At 41.3% G+C, this 17,063-nt stretch overlaps 1 protein-coding gene across 1 annotated transcript in view; it reads left to right on the forward strand.

The window, feature by feature from the left end:
• Positions 1-17,063, forward strand: part of NEK1 (NIMA related kinase 1) — a 203,879-nt gene that overhangs the window by 50,607 nt on the left and 136,209 nt on the right. Inside the window, exons 10-14 of the mRNA XM_068552774.1 lie at positions 1,376-1,436; positions 4,349-4,500; positions 16,282-16,341; positions 16,576-16,635; positions 16,730-16,777. Of these exons, the coding sequence (XP_068408875.1) occupies positions 1,376-1,436; positions 4,349-4,500; positions 16,282-16,341; positions 16,576-16,635; positions 16,730-16,777 (381 nt within the window). The remainder of the gene's footprint in view (positions 1-1,375; positions 1,437-4,348; positions 4,501-16,281; positions 16,342-16,575; positions 16,636-16,729; positions 16,778-17,063) is intronic.

Below are 17,063 nucleotides of genomic sequence, written 5' to 3' on the forward strand. Positions count from 1 at the left end.
CTCATAGCCACCAGCTTAAAATGTGGCTAGTGTGGCTGAAGAGCTGAACTTTAAATTTTATTTATTTTAAATTTTACTCCAAATGGCTACATGTTGGTAGTGGCAACTATATTGGACGCCACAACATCGGAATTCCAGAATCTTCTTGGATTCCACATGTCCCATCTCTCAGTTCACATGTGCATTCACACAGAGGAAAAGACAGACTCACTCTCAAATTTAGGGCAAGGTGGAGATCATAAAGCACATCTTCCATGAAAAAGAAAAAAAGCCTCACATGTTCAGAAGAGAAAACACACTCACACAGTTGGCTCTCAGTTGCCTGTGAAGCAGACTTTTCATGCAGTGGTTCTCCAACTTCAGCATACATAAAAATTACCTGGAGGACGCTGCTGAATCCCACCTCTATTTCTATTTCAGTAAATCTGAGATGGAGCCTGAGAATTGGCATATTTTATAAGTTCCTGGTGGTGCTGATACACTGATATTCTGAGGCTTTGAGAACTGCTGCTCTAGGGATCCCTGATGGGAAAGGCGACCATCTCAGCTTCTGGCTTTTTGCCTGTTGGAGTTTCTGATCCCTTCCACTGTGGGCAATCTTCCCTTCACCACCCCTCTGTTCTCTTGAAGAAAGAAAATTCACTTGCCTTTCCCTTCTTTGCCCAGTAAGAAAAAAAGCAGGCCTAAATCGACGTAGCAATTACATTGTTGCTGACATAGTTTTACATTTAAAGAGAGAAAAAATATAGTGAGTAGGGAGAGAAAGTTACTTGCAGGAAATACTAATGATTTGTGCTTCTCAAAATAAGTAGTGGAGTGTTGTAGTAATAGTAAAAGGAGATAACTTTTAAGTTATGTAAGAATATTCAAATATTTATCCAGTAATGTGTTTACAATTATATATTGATAAGATCGAAAACTCTTTGGAGATGCTGAGAAGATTCAGAGTAAAGTTGAAATAACCGAGAGGTTAATCCAGGGGAGGGAAAATGAAGTGATTCTTCAGCAGTTTTGAAGTAGATGAGAGAGACGCATGCATCTCAATACAGAGGTTATTCCAGATGGAGGGCAGTGTTGTTAAATCGCCGAGACGCAGAACAGGCAGGCAATGTGCAGGGGCCTGGGGGGTGCGTTTTGTTAATTCAAGAAGAGAGCTTGTCCAGAGAAGTAATAAAAAGATATTGGTAAGACTGGGGAGAAGGTAGCGTGAGAGGAATTTGTTGAATGGATAACTTGGATTTTAGTACAGTTTATTTGGCAGCATAATTGTGACTGAAAAAGGGAAAAAATGTGTTCTGATTAATGGCTAGGTTTTTTTTTTTAATTTGTTAATTTAACATTTTTTCTAACGATTTCCCCCGTCTTTCAATTTAAGCTTATTGCAGAAGAATTTTGTCTAAAAACATTTTCCAGGTTTGGAGCACAGCCTATACCAGGTAAATGAAATTTAATATGAATCCTTTCCCCTGTTTGCCATAATCAGTATACTAATTATACTAGAGGTATTTGTAGATGTAGTAAGTTGGGGTAATCCAGAGGAAACGCATCTTTAAATTTTTTATGGTATATGGCAATATACAACACTTTCTGATGAATTCATAACAAAATTTCCATTTATTATCTGCCTAATTTAAATGAATTCTATTTTGAAATCTGTCTTATTCAAATGTTCAGCTCATATTCTGAGAACATTGTTACAAAATGTTATAAAATGCCCTAGTTAACTGCAAATCTTTATGTAAAATAATTTTCTTTGAGAAATACTTAATATTTATGTAAAATAATTTTCTTTGAGAAATATTTAGTATTCTAGAGTATTTTAAATGTAAATCAGTGTGAAGTCAGTCACCTTAGTAAGGATAGATTTTCTTTTAAATATGTCCAGCAGCGGTGGAATATTTGTAGGGCTGTGAGTGTGGTTATATATTATGTTTATGTATGTAAGTGTATCTCTGTGAGAGAGAAATTATATTTTTTCTGCATGGAATGATTTCAGAATGGGTTTCTAAAATCAGTGGAAGTCGTTTAAGATTTGAAGATTGTGTTGTTTTTCAGACATAATGCTTTGCATGTTCTACTCCATTTTGAGTATGAACACATTAAAAAAAATAAATCCTGTAACATAAAAGCGAGTCCATACCAGCTGGACGCGGTGTGACTGTGTGCTCTCAGGGAGGCCAGCTGGCTTAGCGCTTCTTACACACCCTGGGGTTCATCCTCTGCGCCAGCCGAGACTGGCCGTCCTGGGAGATCAGATCCACTTGGAGCCAAGTTCATGAGACAGACCCAGGGCAGGGTCAGCGTGTCCCTCCTGGCGCGGAGTCACATCTTCCTCAAAAGCCTCCTTGTCACACAGGCAGGAAGGAATCCCCGTGTCAACACGTCCTTCCCGGTGGGCGAGCCTCCTGGGAGGTAGAGCGCAGGAGCTCTGCTCTATTCTGGTGTGCGGAGCTGGGTGGAGGAGATGTGTAATGGCGAGGCACTACCTTGTGGGCCCCCTCCCCTCTCCGTGGGCAGGAAGCTTCCTCCTACTGGGAGCCTCGCCTCTGAGATGAGACACCTCGGCAGCCAGACGAGTAGTCCTCCCTCTTCTCTGGGGAGTGTTTGTGCCTCTTGCCCCTTTTCTGGTACACACAGTATTTCTTTCGTTATGTTAATATATGTAGCCAGGTTGCAGCGGTGTGACTTTGTATATCTGTCTTCCGATTGGAGCTTACAGTTGAATTTTCAAAGGGGAAATTTTTTTCTCACATTTCCTAGTTCCTGTTCTGATACAGTTGGAGTATGTGTTTGGAAAAACTTACTGTACCACACTGTATCTCAGATCTTCCACACACATTAGTTGTGAATCTCTAAACTGCCAATCAAATGGCTTATATTATTTTTATTTTTGTAAGAGGTTACTAAATTATATGAACAGTATGTGTTCATTATAAAAATTAAAAAGAAGAAAATAAGAATTACCCTAATGTTAACACAGACTGTTATATTTGGTATATTTTTTTCCGTGATAGGAGATGCATAATGATTGAAAATTGGGGTTGTGTTCTATAAACAAAGGTTCGTTTCTTTTAATTCACAGTATTATATGTCGATCATTTTCTAATACAATTAAATATTCTTTGAAGAACAGAGTTTAATGGTAGTATTTCCTTGTGAACTCCCAGGTAGTTCTTTTCTCCATTCCCCTCTTAAAGGAGAAGCGTGCTTGTTGGCAGAGATTGATCACGTGGCTCTAGGACATGGTACACCCCTGGGATGGAGGGCAGGCTGAGTGAGGAGTGGGGCTGAGCAGGGGGAGGGGGTCATGGAGGAAGGGGCTCCAGGAAGGCTTTGAGCAGAGGAGACTCTTTGACCTCCTTTAGTATCTTTGATGGCCGTATGGTGTAGACTTTCTTTTTCATTACTTTAGTCTATTTTTCTTGAATTTATCATTGTTCTAAGACTGAATCTTGTCTGGGCTTCAATAAAAGTTTAATACGGAATGCTGCAGGGTTTATCCTTGTGTATACATTTTTGTGTTTCTCTGATTATTTCTTTAAAATCAATTCGTGAACATTGTTCTTTTTTTTTTTCTTTTGGCCACACTGAGCGGCTTGTGGGATCTTAGTTCCCCAGCCAAGGATTGAACCCGCGCCCTTGGCAGTGAAAGCATGGAATCCTAACCACTGGACCGCCAGGGAATTCCCATAAACATTGTTCTTGATATAGATTGCTCTCTGGAAAGTTTGACCAGTTTGTATTCCTACCAGCAGTGCATAAACATACTCATTTCATGGGACCCTTAGCTATAGAGATTCTTTTAAGTACCTGTTCTTCAGTGGGTCTGTAGGTGTAGGCATTACTCAGACTCTATATGAAGCAAATATTAAAGTGCTCATAGTGATGGAATTAATGTTTAACAGTTGCTCTTGAGGTTTATATTCTGATTTCAAAAGTAATTTCTAAGACACTGAATGTTCTTTTTAAAGTTTATTTTTAACAGCTTTATTGAGATATAATCTGCATACCATTCAGTTCACCCATTTAAAGTCAACAGGTCAGTGTTTCTTCGTATATTCACAGATACGTGCCGTCATCATCCACAGTCAGTTTCAGGGACGTGCTTGTTCTGTGTGAGAAATTTCAACAAGTTAGCTTCTTCTTTCAAAGAGTGGCTTTAGTGTGGAATAGCCCTAATGGAGGCATTGCCGTGTGGTAAGGAGGGAGTGAGACGTTTAATGAAAAGTCTCAGATTCAGTGATCTCAGTGATTGTGAACATGGACAAGGCCATCTTGAAGAATTTTGAAATTAGGGGTTTCCTATTAAGAACTCTGAAAATAATTTTTTTCTATTTTTTTCATGTAGCTAAAAGACCAGGTTCAGGACAAAGCTTGGCTTCTGTTGTGTCTGCTCAGAAAATTACAAAGCCTGCTGCTAAATATGGAGTCCCTTTAACGTATAAGAAATATGGAGATAAAAAATTACATGAAAAGAAACCACTCCAAAAACATAAACAGGTATGATGATCATGCTACAAACTGTGTATTAATAACATGCTCAGTTTGACCTTATTTTATTGTAGCTCAATTCAGTTAATCTTGATATTCATAGGATTGTTCTTATTAAGTTACTAAAGAACTTTGTTCTCTGCTTCACCAGTCTTCTAAAACTTGGGAGACTTACAGAAGTCATAAAGAAACATTAGTTAAGTAAAGTAGCTGGCGCAGTAAAAAGAAAGTAACATTATAAATGAAATCATTTTTGAATAACCTAAGCAGAGCCATTTGTCTTTGTGCCTAAAATAAGTAAATATCTGTGATAAACATCATAAAAATCTGGGGAAATTTTGAATTTAAGAATTCACGATGAGATAAATAAATCAAAATCAGAGAGCTGGAGGAATATGATCATATAGTCTGTCATTTTTCAGATGAAAATTAAGGCCTGTAGCATTTAGGGGTTGTGTCTAAGAACACAGAGTATTAGTTGCAGGAATTTGATATTTTTCTTCACGTCACTAGCTGTGTTCTCTGGTATATGGAACCTGTTGGTTTGCACTGCATATGCACATGCATACATACAGGTACACACACGTGTAGTTACAAAGGTGTGCGTAATGCTGTAAGACAGACCTCCTAGTAGGGGTGGTCCGTCTCTTTGGGTAGAAGCTATGATAAAGTAGTTCAACATGATCCCTGTAAAGCAGTCTTCAAGTAAGTTGTGTAAGTCAGCATCCAGTCAGAAGACAGAAAACATAATAATTTGGTAGGGGAAAGTTTAGTGTAAGTAATTATTATCTGTTTTTAGGTAATTGACTTCTAAGGGGTAAAGAGAACTCTAAAGAATACAGGCCTAGCAGACAGACGCAGGAAGCAGGCACTGCTCCTGGTGCAGAGGCAGGGCCCCATAGGAGAGACAGAGGCCAGAGTATCACCCCGCCTGCCCTTAAAGCCGAGACTCAGAGCCTGCTGGGTGTGGATGGAGGTGACCCCTGGGTAGTGGAGTTCCCTGAGGTGCCAGGGCCGAGGGTGGCAGACGAGAGACTGTCCACTGTGGAGCTGATCAGACTCCTGGAACCTTCATAGGGTGAACTGTGCTGGGAGGCCCATGGAGGAGCCTGCCGTGCGCTGCTGGGCTCTTCGGGCTGGGCTGCCGGCTGGGGCACCGGGTGCGGCGGGCAGCTGGCCTCGAGGCTGCCGCTGCAACTCGCAGAGAGGCTGCCGGGGGTACTCTGCCTGCAGGGGTGGTGTCACCGCATGTCCTGCACCCACAGGGACAAGAGGAAGAGAAGCCCTTTCCTTGTGCAGCGTCCCTCCCTCCAACATGGTCTGCGGACAACGCTTACATCCTGCTGCAGGCCTGAGGTTTGCCCTGTCCAGCTCCAGGGTCACGAGCAGGACGGTGAAGGGTGACCTGCGAGCTGAGGGGCATTGTGACAGCTGGCACACCGCGTTTGTGTTTCTGTTTTTTGATACCATGTTTATTCAGGCCTAAATGGAGCAATTCCATCATAGCCTTTAGCCCTCTTTTCTTTAGTCACCACAAGACACCCAGCGCCCCCGGCGTGCCCTCATTCGTAGTCTCTCAGCTCCCTAAGGCTCTGGTCCTCCCCCGATCCAACCCCTGAACCCTTCCACAGAGCCTCGGATAGCACATCATCAGCAAAATCCCCTGTGTTCTAACCTTGTCAAGAGTGTCTTCACCTCTTTTGCTCTAAAACCTGGCTTGTCCCTGAACACACTGTCATGCGTCTCTCTTGGGGACCGTTTTCCCTCTGGTCCCTCAGTCCTGCGGGGCCTAGAGGTGGGATGATGGAGGTGTGTCCCTCGCTTGTCATGGCCAGACTCTCCCCTGCTCCCTAAGCCACTCACTCCGCCAGGCTTCGTGTCAGCTACTGCACCTCCGTGTGAAGGTCATCTTAGACACTTCCCCACACTGTCATGATTCTTGGTGACTTCAGTATCTGAGAAGATGACCCTTGCAGTAGTGCATGGCCTTGTTTTCTTGATGGTTCTCTTTCATCAGTGATCGTGTCTCCTGCCTCACCTAGGAACTCTCCCCTGTAGGCATGCCATCACATTTGTCATCAATAATAGCATCTATGTCGTAGTCTCAGTTACAAGTACCCCACTCTCTGACCACTACTTCCTGTGTTTTCAGCTCATTCCCTGCGGACTCTGCCACCAAAACTTCTTTGTTCTGTTTGGATCCGTGGATCTTAACTAGTTCTTTCATTGTCCATCCCGTCTTCATTTTTATTTTCTTTCTCCGGCTTTAATTTCATGTTCTCTCGTTGTAATAGTTTCCAGAACCTCGACTGTCTTGCCCCAGTGGAATGTGGTGGGAAAAACAGGCAGCTGTTCTAACTGGTCTCGCTTTAAATTTAAACCCCCAGCGTCAGGCAAGCACCGCGGCCACCACCCTATTATGTTTCCACAGTCCAGTTACCCTCGCACTTTCTAAGATGGTTATCTCCTCCTTTCTCCTTGTTCTTCCCCGCAGGGTAATGACCTTGCTTCCTATTTCACTGAGAAAGCAGAGGCAAGTGGAAGGAAACTGCCCACACTCAGCAGCACTGCTGCCAGGCGGTCCTACGTGTTTGTAAACGTCCTGCCTTTCTTCCTGTTAACTTTGATGGTCTGTTTGGGTTTTGATCCCGAGCCGACCCAGCTGTTTGTGGACCGTCTGTTGTTAGCATTTCTGCCTACTAAAGGACTTCACCCTCTCTTCTGTATCATATCTTTCCTCTCTCCTGAATCATTCCTGTTAGCAAACAAACATGTTGTATCTTCAGTCTTCTTAACAAAATCCTCCCTCCCATGTCTCCCTGGATCCAGCCCTTGCCCTGTATCTCTGCTCCTTTAACGGCAGAACTTCCCCCAGCCTTGTCTGTACATCTTCGCTTCCTTGCTTCCCCTTTCCTCTTGCTTTGTCACAGCTGTCAGGAGCGGCTCCTGGCGAGGACCTCAGGGAGCCCAGTTGGGTACGTCCAGGGGTCAGGTGTCTTCTTCCTCTGCCTCGGTTTTGGACTCCCTTGGTTACCTGCTCTTTTTAAACTTTTTATTCGCTTGAGTCCAAATATCACACTCTGCTGACCGTCCTCCTCCCTGCCTGCCTGCTCTTCTTCCCCCTGCGCAAGTTCCTCCTGCTGTCGCTGACCCCTGACGCTCAGGTGCTTCAGGACGCCGGCTGGGGCCGCCTCCTTCCTGGACCATCCTCGCTCTCTGGCAGCACCTGTAAACTGACACCTCTGCGTCTCAAGCCTGGACTCCTTTCCTGAACTCCAGACCCATGCTGTCCTCGCATTTCTAACCAGGTGTCTGACGGGCATCCCAGCATGCGGGTGTGTAGGTCTGAACGCCAGGTCCCATGCCGTCCCCAGGCTCATCGTTCTTGTCTTGCCTCACGCTCCTGAAGTCCGCTGATGCCCCGTCACCGTCACATCCTGTCCACCGCCTGCAGAATCTGTTCTGTTCGCAGTCTGACTGCTGCTCACCGCTCTGTCAAACACTGGTCCAGGCCACCCCGCCCTCCCCGGCCTGGCCTCACTGCGCTCAGACCGGCGTCCTGCGTCTGTCCGCACACGGCAGCCTCAGTGCTGCTCTGATGGTGAAGGGTGATCCTTGCCCTTTCCTGCTCAAGAGGTGCCAGCAGCCTTTCCTCCCGCTCAGAGAAGGTGCCCTTGTTACCTCCGCAAGTCTCATCTCTGCTCCCTCCTTGCTAGTCTCCGTCCAGCAGCGCTCATGAAACCTTGCTGTCCTCGGACATACCGAGCACTCACCTGCAGAAGAGCACTTGCACTTGCTCCTCTCTTCTCCTGGAGGACTGTCTCTCTCTTGCATAGTTTTCTTCCTTCCTTCCTTCCGGGCTGTGCTCGCAACTCTATGGATAGAAGCGCCATCCACCCTTCTGGCCCACCCCCACAGCTCCGTCTGCTTTTTCCTCCGCTGTTTTTCTTGCACGTGCTTGTTTCCAGCTTCCTCCGTGGAGGTGTGACTCTGTGAGAGCAGGGGTGACGTTGTTCACTGGTGCCTGAACCCGTGGGGCCCCCAGTAAACACTGACTGGATAAGTGAGTGAGGAGTGGATTAGAGAGCACTAACTTAGAGTTGGTCAAGTCACTCAAGTGTTAATTCTTTAAAAGAATGAATAACACCCAAAAGTTGTTAGTAAAACTCTGTGCAGAAGCCATTTTGTTACCATTCTTAGCAAATTGATAACTATTAGAAAAACAAAACCAAGAGAGAAAAAATGATAATGACCAACTCCTGAGCACACTGGGATGTGTCTGTACTCCGTAAGGTCACAGGAGGAAAAAAATAGACTCAATAGCTATTTTCCTTAGTTAGAAAGACAAGTAGTTTGCTAAGATTATTATCGATAGTTGTACTGAAGAGACTAAAAATTAATATGATCCCTTTAACTTTCTCTTGTAACCCAAATACATACTTGGGTGGACTTGTAGAAGGTCATTTGTCTTACCTCTGGGCCAAGTGTTCACCTGACCAAGTGGAGAGATCAGAGCGCTTGGTGAGGCTGGACTGAAGATGTAGCAGGTGGTCCTCACCCTTGGGCGGGATCGTAGCCAAGTGTTTATTCTTTCACATGGCTGGTCAAATCAAACAGTATGTTGGTGTTCTTAACGTTTCCCTCATTTTCAGTTAGCATTTATTCAGTATGCAAGAGCAGCATGCTGTGGTATTTTCAGATTCCAGTTAATAATGTCCTGAATAGCAGATATCATCCCATCAAATAGTCAGTGACAGGTACATGATTCAGGCGATAGTTATAAGAGTTTTGGAGTTCAGGCAAGGTTGTTGCCCTAAAGTTTTTAGGCATTTGGCATGATTTTCTAGACCAGACCAATGAGAACTAAATAATAATTAGCACATGAAATAATCATACAGCTTATTTAAACAACATTTCACGACAGATTTCTTCGCACGACAGTGTGAATGTACTTAATGCCACATAATTGTACACTAAAAAATGGTTAAAATGGTAAATTTTTTTTAGTTGAAGTATAGTTGATCTATCATATTGTGTTAGTTTCAGGTGTACAGCATAGTGATTCAGTTTATTGGGGGGGGAAGATTATATTCCATTATAGGCCATTACAAGACATTGGGTATTAATTTCCTGTGCTATACAGTAAATCCTTGGTGCTTATCTGTTTTATGTATAGTAGTTTTTATTTGTTAATCCTGTACTCCTAATTTGTCCCTCTCCCTTTTGGTAACCATGAGTTTGTTTTCTGTGTCTGTGAGTCTATTTCTGTTTTACATATACATTCATTTGTATGATATTTTAGATTCCACATATAAGTGATATCCTATAGTATTTGTCTTTGTCCGACTTATTTCACTTAGCATAATAATCTCTAGGTCCATCCATGTTGCTGCAAATGACAAATTTCATTCTTTTTTATGGCTGAGTAGTATTCCATTGTATATATGTACCACATCTTCTTAAGCCAGTCATCTGTTGATGGGCACTTGGATTGTTTCCATGTCTTGGCTATTGTGAATAGTGCTGCAGTGAACATTGGGGTGCATGTTTCTTTTCGAATTAGAGTTTCTGGTTTTTCTGGATATATACCCAGGAGTGGGGTTGCTGGATCATATGGTAGCTCTATTTTTAGTTTTTTAAGGAACTTCCATACTGTTTTCTAAAATGGTAAATTTTATATGTGTTTTACCACGATGAAAACAAATTAGAAAAAATTTGAGGTAAATAAAAACTAAATAAAAATAAAAGAAACGACATGTGCGTGAAGTTTTTCAAACCTAACAATGAAAAGAATTAAAGGAAAAAAACTAAATGTCTAAATTATTTTAAATGTAATTTTTTTAAATAAGTTTTTTTTTTGGTTTTTATATGACTCATATATTTTTTTAAAGACATATTTTGTCCCCAGAAAATCTGAAGCATCTTTTAGATTCAAATTCGTAATGCCTCTTGGAATTTTAAATTTAACTTTCTATCAAGCTTGAAAAGGAGAAGTTTATAAGGAAAACCATAACCCCTTACTGATAGTGCCTGTCTCTTTTTTAAAAAAATTTTTTGGCTGCACTGGGTCTTAGTTGCTGCGTGGGCTTTCTCTAGTTGCGGGGAGCAGGGGCTACTCTTGGTTGCAGTGCACGGGCTTCTCATTGCAGTGGCTTCTCTTGTTGTGGAGCATGGGCTCTAGGCGCATGGGCTTCAGTAGTTGTGGCTCACAGGCTCTAGAGCACAGGCTCAGTAGTTGTGGTACATGGGCTCAGTAGTTGTGGCTCACGGGCTCTAGAGTGCAGGCTCAGTAGTTGTGGCGCATGGGCTTAGTTGCTCCGTGGCATGTGAGATCTTCCCAGACCAGGGATTGAACTCGTATCCCCTGCATTGGCAGGCGGATTCTTAACCACTGCACCACCAGGAAAGTCCTGTCTGTCTCTTTTTAACTGCAGAAAATTAAGCTAATACACATTAAGTTTTTATTACTCAGCATATCATAAAAATATCTGCATGTCATAAAAACCTTCTTCGATCCAGTTCCTATTAATAATCACAGCTGTTTTCTAAAAGGCTTCAGTTAAAACAAAGGAGTGGTTATGAAGCCACCAGAGGGAGCTCTGTGAATATGTTTCAGTATTTTGGTTCTGACTTTAGCAAAGAAACAAAACAACACTTTTCTTTTAGTATGGATGTTTTATGTTACCATATTTTTCTCTTCTGTGTAGAAATAGTGTTCTGAAAGTACTTGTGTGATCTCAGAGGAACAGCTTGGCATTTTTATTTCACAAATATTTGAGTATCTTATATGTGAGGCAATCTGGAGGACCAAAACATGAATATAACTCTTGCTTTCATGTGACTTACCCAAGAGTACGTAGGTGTCTTAGTTAAACATTCTCTTGTTGCAGACGGTTGTGTAATCTGGTTTAAAGCTGGTCACGTATAGTGAGATGCTGTGTCACTCACGTTAATATTTTTAAGTTGTTGGGTGTCGTGGTTCACAAATGTGGAGACCAGTGCTAGACCTGCTACATAAGGGTTCACCTGTGGAACTTGTCAAAATGTAGAACGCAAGGCTCTGTGTCCAGAAATTATAATTCAGCAGCTCTTGGGGATATGTGTTTTTTGAAAATAACTTTATCAAGATATAACTCACATACTGTACAACTCATCCCTTTAAAGTTTGGATTTAAATGGTTTCTAATGAATTTGCAAGAGTTGTGCAACCATCCCCACAATCGACTTTAGAACATTTTCATTGCCTCCCCACAAAATCCTTTTCCCATTAGCATTCACTCCCCGTTCTTCCCCAACCCTTAGCCCTGGGCAGCTGCTAATCTTCTTTTGTCTCTGTATAGATTTGCTTGTGCTGGACATTTCATGTAAATGGAGTCATACAGTATGTGGTCTTTTGTGACTGGCTTCTTTTGCTTAGTATAGTGTTTTCAAGGTTGTAGCATGTATCCATGTTGTAGCATGTATCAGTACTTCATTCCTGTTTATTGGCAAGTAATACTCTTTTGTATGGAAGGAATATGTATTTTTACAAAGCTCCTGGGTAGCATTCCCCACTAGTTTAAATTCTATATATATATATATATAAAACATACTTTGAAATGTTAACTTTGTGATTGTAATGCGATAAAAAACATTATATACAACTGTTTTTTCCTTGTACTTCAGTAATAGTGCCCCCAGAACGCTCTCTTGACTATTTTAAAAGAGGGGGTTGCTATCTATTAGTGGTGGCCAAACCATTTAGTGGGTGAAGAGCAGGGACTTTTTTTTTAAGTAATAGGATGGAAAGTAACAGACTCAGCTACACATAGTAAAAGTATTTAATGGAACTTGGGTGTGTGTGTGTGTGTGTGTGTGTGTGTGTGTGTGTGTGTGTGTGTATCTTAATTGGGCCTGGATGTGAAATATATTTCTTAGTGTGGGTTGCTTTTACAAAAAGTTTGAAAGCTACTGTTCTTTAAATATTTCAGTATTACTGTCATCTCATTAACCCTAGTATCTTTCCTGGAGTGAGGTGGTGAGATACATGGTTCAGCTTAAGTGAAAGTTGAATTGAAATAACTAGCCAGCGTTAGGTTAGGAGTTAGGATCTAGTAATACAGTGAGGAGGAGATGGGATGGTTCCGGGAACCTACTGCTTGGGTCATTTTGTCAGGGAGTGAACTTGCTATTTAGTTAGTCATGGTGTGAGGTTTTGTTTTGTTTTTTTTGGGGGGGGGGGGGCTGCACCGCGCGGCTTGCGAGATGTTAGTTCCCCGACCAGGGATCGAACCCATGCCCCCTGCAGTGGAAGTGCCGAGTCTTAACCACTGGACTTGCCAGGGAAGTCCCTGGTACGAGACTTAATACCACTTATCACATTGATGATGTAGCTTTGAGTTAAAACATGCTGTATCAATAAAATGGATTTGATTTATGATGGTCATTTAAGTAAAATGCCGAAACACAGTGTAAGAGAATCATTATTCTCATTTTAACAGTTTATCAACCCATTTGATGATGTTACATATTCTAAATAGTATCATTTTATTGTGCTCAAATTAAATAATGTATTCATTAAAATAAGTTAGTTGCATTTCCTAAGGAAGAAATTATGTTTAAATTATGTATCATGTTGCTTTCTAAAGTAAGCAGAAACTTTAAATATCTTTTTGAATTTTTTTTTTTTAGTGAAAGGAAACTTTTGGTGCCTTTCTAGTTCTTTTTTATGTGTTGTGAGCTATATAATATCTTAACAGTAATATATTTCTGGAATTAATTATATTAATTTCATATTGATTGTGGGTCATATTTATTTTGTAATATTCTGAATTTGCATTTAGAATTTTAGTGCTTATCCGTTATGGTCATTTTACAAAATTTAGGAAGTTGAAGCAATAAGTGGTATATGAGAGTAATTTCATAACATTGACTTTTGCCAAAATACAGCTGCTATTGAAATGGAATTGTTAGTGGAGACACTTTAATGATATAATCAAATGCTGAATTATTTTAATAATAATGTAAATGACCACTGAAATAATTTTTTTTAAAGTAGCATTTGCTTTCCTTTGAGTTGAAACCCAACATAGGTAAATAATTTTGTACAGTGTTTCTTTTTATATTCATTTTTTCCTAAGGTAGCTGACAAATTTAAAATTGGTTCATGATAAATAACTAGAGTTTCCTGTAAATACTTTTAATCTTTTTTGGTGTATAGAATGGTATTTTGAACGGTTTGAAAAACTGATCATACAGTAGGCTTAACATTGCTCACAAAATTAAGTAGCTAGCCCAGGATAAAAAAAGAAAGAAATCCATGGGTCAGTTATACTTACGAGCACACATGCAGAAATCCTAAAAGAAGTTTTTCAAAAACTCAAATCATTTATCAAAAGAATGATTTAAGAGTTATTAAATAGGATACATTTCGGGATGCAAGGATGCTTCAACAGTAGGAAACTGGTTAATTTCACTTCATTAGTAAGTTGAGAAAATCATACATAAATGATCTCAGTAGATACTAAAAGTTCAGTAGAATTTAACACTTTTTAAAAAAAAAAAACTTCTTTGGTTGTATACATTAAACATGTACAACTTTTTGTATGTCCATCGTACCTCGATAAAATGGTTTTTAAAAAAGATCCAGTGACCTCCCTGGTGGCGCAGTGGTTAAGAATCCACCTCTCAATGCAGGGGACACGGGTTCCAGCCCTGGTCCAGGAAGATCCCACATGCTGTGGAGCAACTAAGCCCGTGCGCCACGACTACTGAGCCTGCGCTCTAGAGCCCGTGCACCACAACTACTGAGCCCACATGCCACAACCACTGAAGCCCGCGTGCCTAGAGCCCATGCTCCACAAGAGGAGAAGCCACCTCAAGGAGAAGCCCGTGCACCACAACGAAGAGTAGCTCCCGCTCGCCGCAACTAAAGAAAGCCCGCACGCCGCAACAAAGACCCAACGCAGCCATAAATAAATAAATAAATAAATTTTAAAAATCCAAATTTCTTTCATTCAAGAAATAGAGGGGAAAGTTCTTAACATGACACACTTATATATACTAGAAACCCATGTCAGGCATTATACATAATACTGAAAAATTGGAAGCATTTACATTAAAGTTAGAAGCAAAACAAGGATGTTTGCAATGATTGCTATTATTTAATGTTATTCCAAAGCCTTGCTAATGTAATTAAAATGAGAAAGAAATAGAAACATAAATACTGGGAGAGAAGAGAAAACAGACATTTACAGATGATACGATTCCCTATGTAGAAAATCCTAGTGAAGCAGCAGAACACTATTAATGAATTCAGTAAAGTGGCCTGATAGAAGTTCAGCATGCAAAAATGAATAATCAGAAGAGGAAATGGAGAGACATAGTGACAGACTCCCTCAAATACTTTATTTTATTTTATTTTTTATTTATTTTTTTTTGAATTTTATTTACTTTATTTATTTTTAAAGGTGTAGGCTTATTTATTTATTTTTGGTTGTGTTGGGCCTTCGTTTCTGTGCGAGGGCTTTCTCTAGTTGCAGCAAGTGGGGGCCACTCTTCATCATGGTGCACGGGCCTCTCACTATCGCGGCCTCTCTTGTTGCGGAGCACAGGCTCCAGACGCACAGGCTCAGTAATTGTGGCTCACGGGCCTAGTTGCTCCGCGGCATGTGGGATCTTCCCAAACCAGGGCTTGAACCCCTGTCCCCTGCATTGGCAGGCAGATTCTCAACCACTGCGCCACCAGGGAAGCCCTTATTTTATTTTTATACAGAAGGTTCTTATTAGTTATCTATTTTATACATTAGTGTATATATGTCAATCCCAATCTCCCAATTCTCAAATACTTTAGAATAGACCTGCTGAGAAAAGTGCAAGGTAACTATGCAAGAAAGGAATCAACATCAATGGAGTATTACTTATCAATGAAGAAAACAAATGCAGATACAAATAATAACATGGACGATTCTGAAAACAATGTTGAGCAACAGAAGTGAGATACAAAGGAATATATATTGTGTAATTCCATTAATATACAAGTCAGAACACAGCAGACTAAACTGTATTGCTTAGGAAGGCACACATAATTGGCAAGGCCATAAAGACAAGCAGGATAGTGATTAGTAAAGTCAGGATGGTGGCTGCCTCGCTGGTGGAGGGCTTCTGCGTGTTGGCAGTATTCTGTGCCTTGACCTGGGTGGTAGTTACTGGCTGTTCCCTTTATTTTTGCTAACCTCTGTGTATGTCCTTTATCTACTTTTTTATAGGTGACTTTATTTTTATTTATTTAAAAAAATTTTTTTTAATTAATTAATTTATTTATTTAATTTATTTATTTTTGGCTGCATTGTGTCTTCATTGCTGTGCGTGGGCTTTCTCTGATTGCTGCGTGTGGGCTTTCTCTAATCACTGCAAGCAGGGGCTACTCTTTGTTGCGGTGTGCAGTCTTCTCATTGCGGTGGCTTCTCTTGTTGCAGAGCACAGGCTCTAGGCGCGTTGGCTTCAATAGCTGTGGCACGCGGGCTCAGTAGCTGTGGCTTGCGGGCTCTAGAGCACAGGCTCAGTAGTTGTGGTGCACGGGCTTAGTTGCTCCGTGGCATGTGGGATCTTCCTGGACCAGGGATCGAACCCACGTCCCCTGCATTGGGAGGCAGATTCTTAACCACTGCACCACCAGGGAAGCCCCAGAGATAGTATATTTTGAAAGACAGTTATGGCAGTATTGGCTTTACATTTTTTCCTGTTTTAAATTTCCATACATTTGAGTTTTTCAAAATCCTTATCTAATTTGTAGTTTTACTTTTTGTCCAGGCCCATCAAAGTCCAGTGAAGAAAGTGAATCCTGGAGAAGAAAGGAGGAAACTGTCTGAGGTATAAAGACATCTGTCTGCTTATTTTAAAGCTTTGTAAAAATAATTATAAAAAAAGAAACAAATCTTATAAAACCTCCAAACCTTTCCTCCTTATTTCTTTCAAATACCTCTAACTTATTTCTGTTTTTTAACCTCCCTGGGCATACATCTACCATTGGTATGCTAGCTTTACTGATGAAACTAGAAGAAGTAGTATTTATTATTGATAAAAAATGTTCTTTTTTTATTTAAGGAACCAGCAAGGAAGAGAAGGCTGGAATTGAATGAAAAAGAAAGGAAACAAAAGGATCAGGTAGTTATTTCGCTCTTACTTTTTTCCCCTGCCAAGTTGGAGAGGATAATAGTTTGAAGAGTTCTAAAAAGTTTGTCTCTAAAACTTGTTACAGATTAGTTTAATGAAGGCTGAACAGATGAAAAGGCAAGAAAAGGAAAGGGTAAGAGGATGGTCTGTTTCCCCGGTATGCTGCACTGCCTCCTACACATGCGCCTTTTTTTTTTTTTTCCTGGCTGCGTTGGGTCCCCGTTGCTGCACACAGGTCCCCTCTAGCTGCGGCAAGCAGGGGCCACGCCTCGCCGCAGTGCACTTGCTTCCCATCGCAATAGCCTATCCCGCTGCGGAGCACGGGCTCTAGGCCTGCAGGCTCAGTAGTTGTGGCTCGCAGGCTCTAGAGTGCAGGATCAGTAGCTGTGGCACACGGGCTCAGCCGCTCTGCGGCACGC

The sequence above is a fragment of the Eschrichtius robustus genome, chromosome 10 (assembly GCF_028021215.1).
Source record: "Eschrichtius robustus isolate mEscRob2 chromosome 10, mEscRob2.pri, whole genome shotgun sequence".
Lineage (NCBI taxonomy): Eukaryota > Metazoa > Chordata > Mammalia > Artiodactyla > Eschrichtiidae > Eschrichtius > Eschrichtius robustus.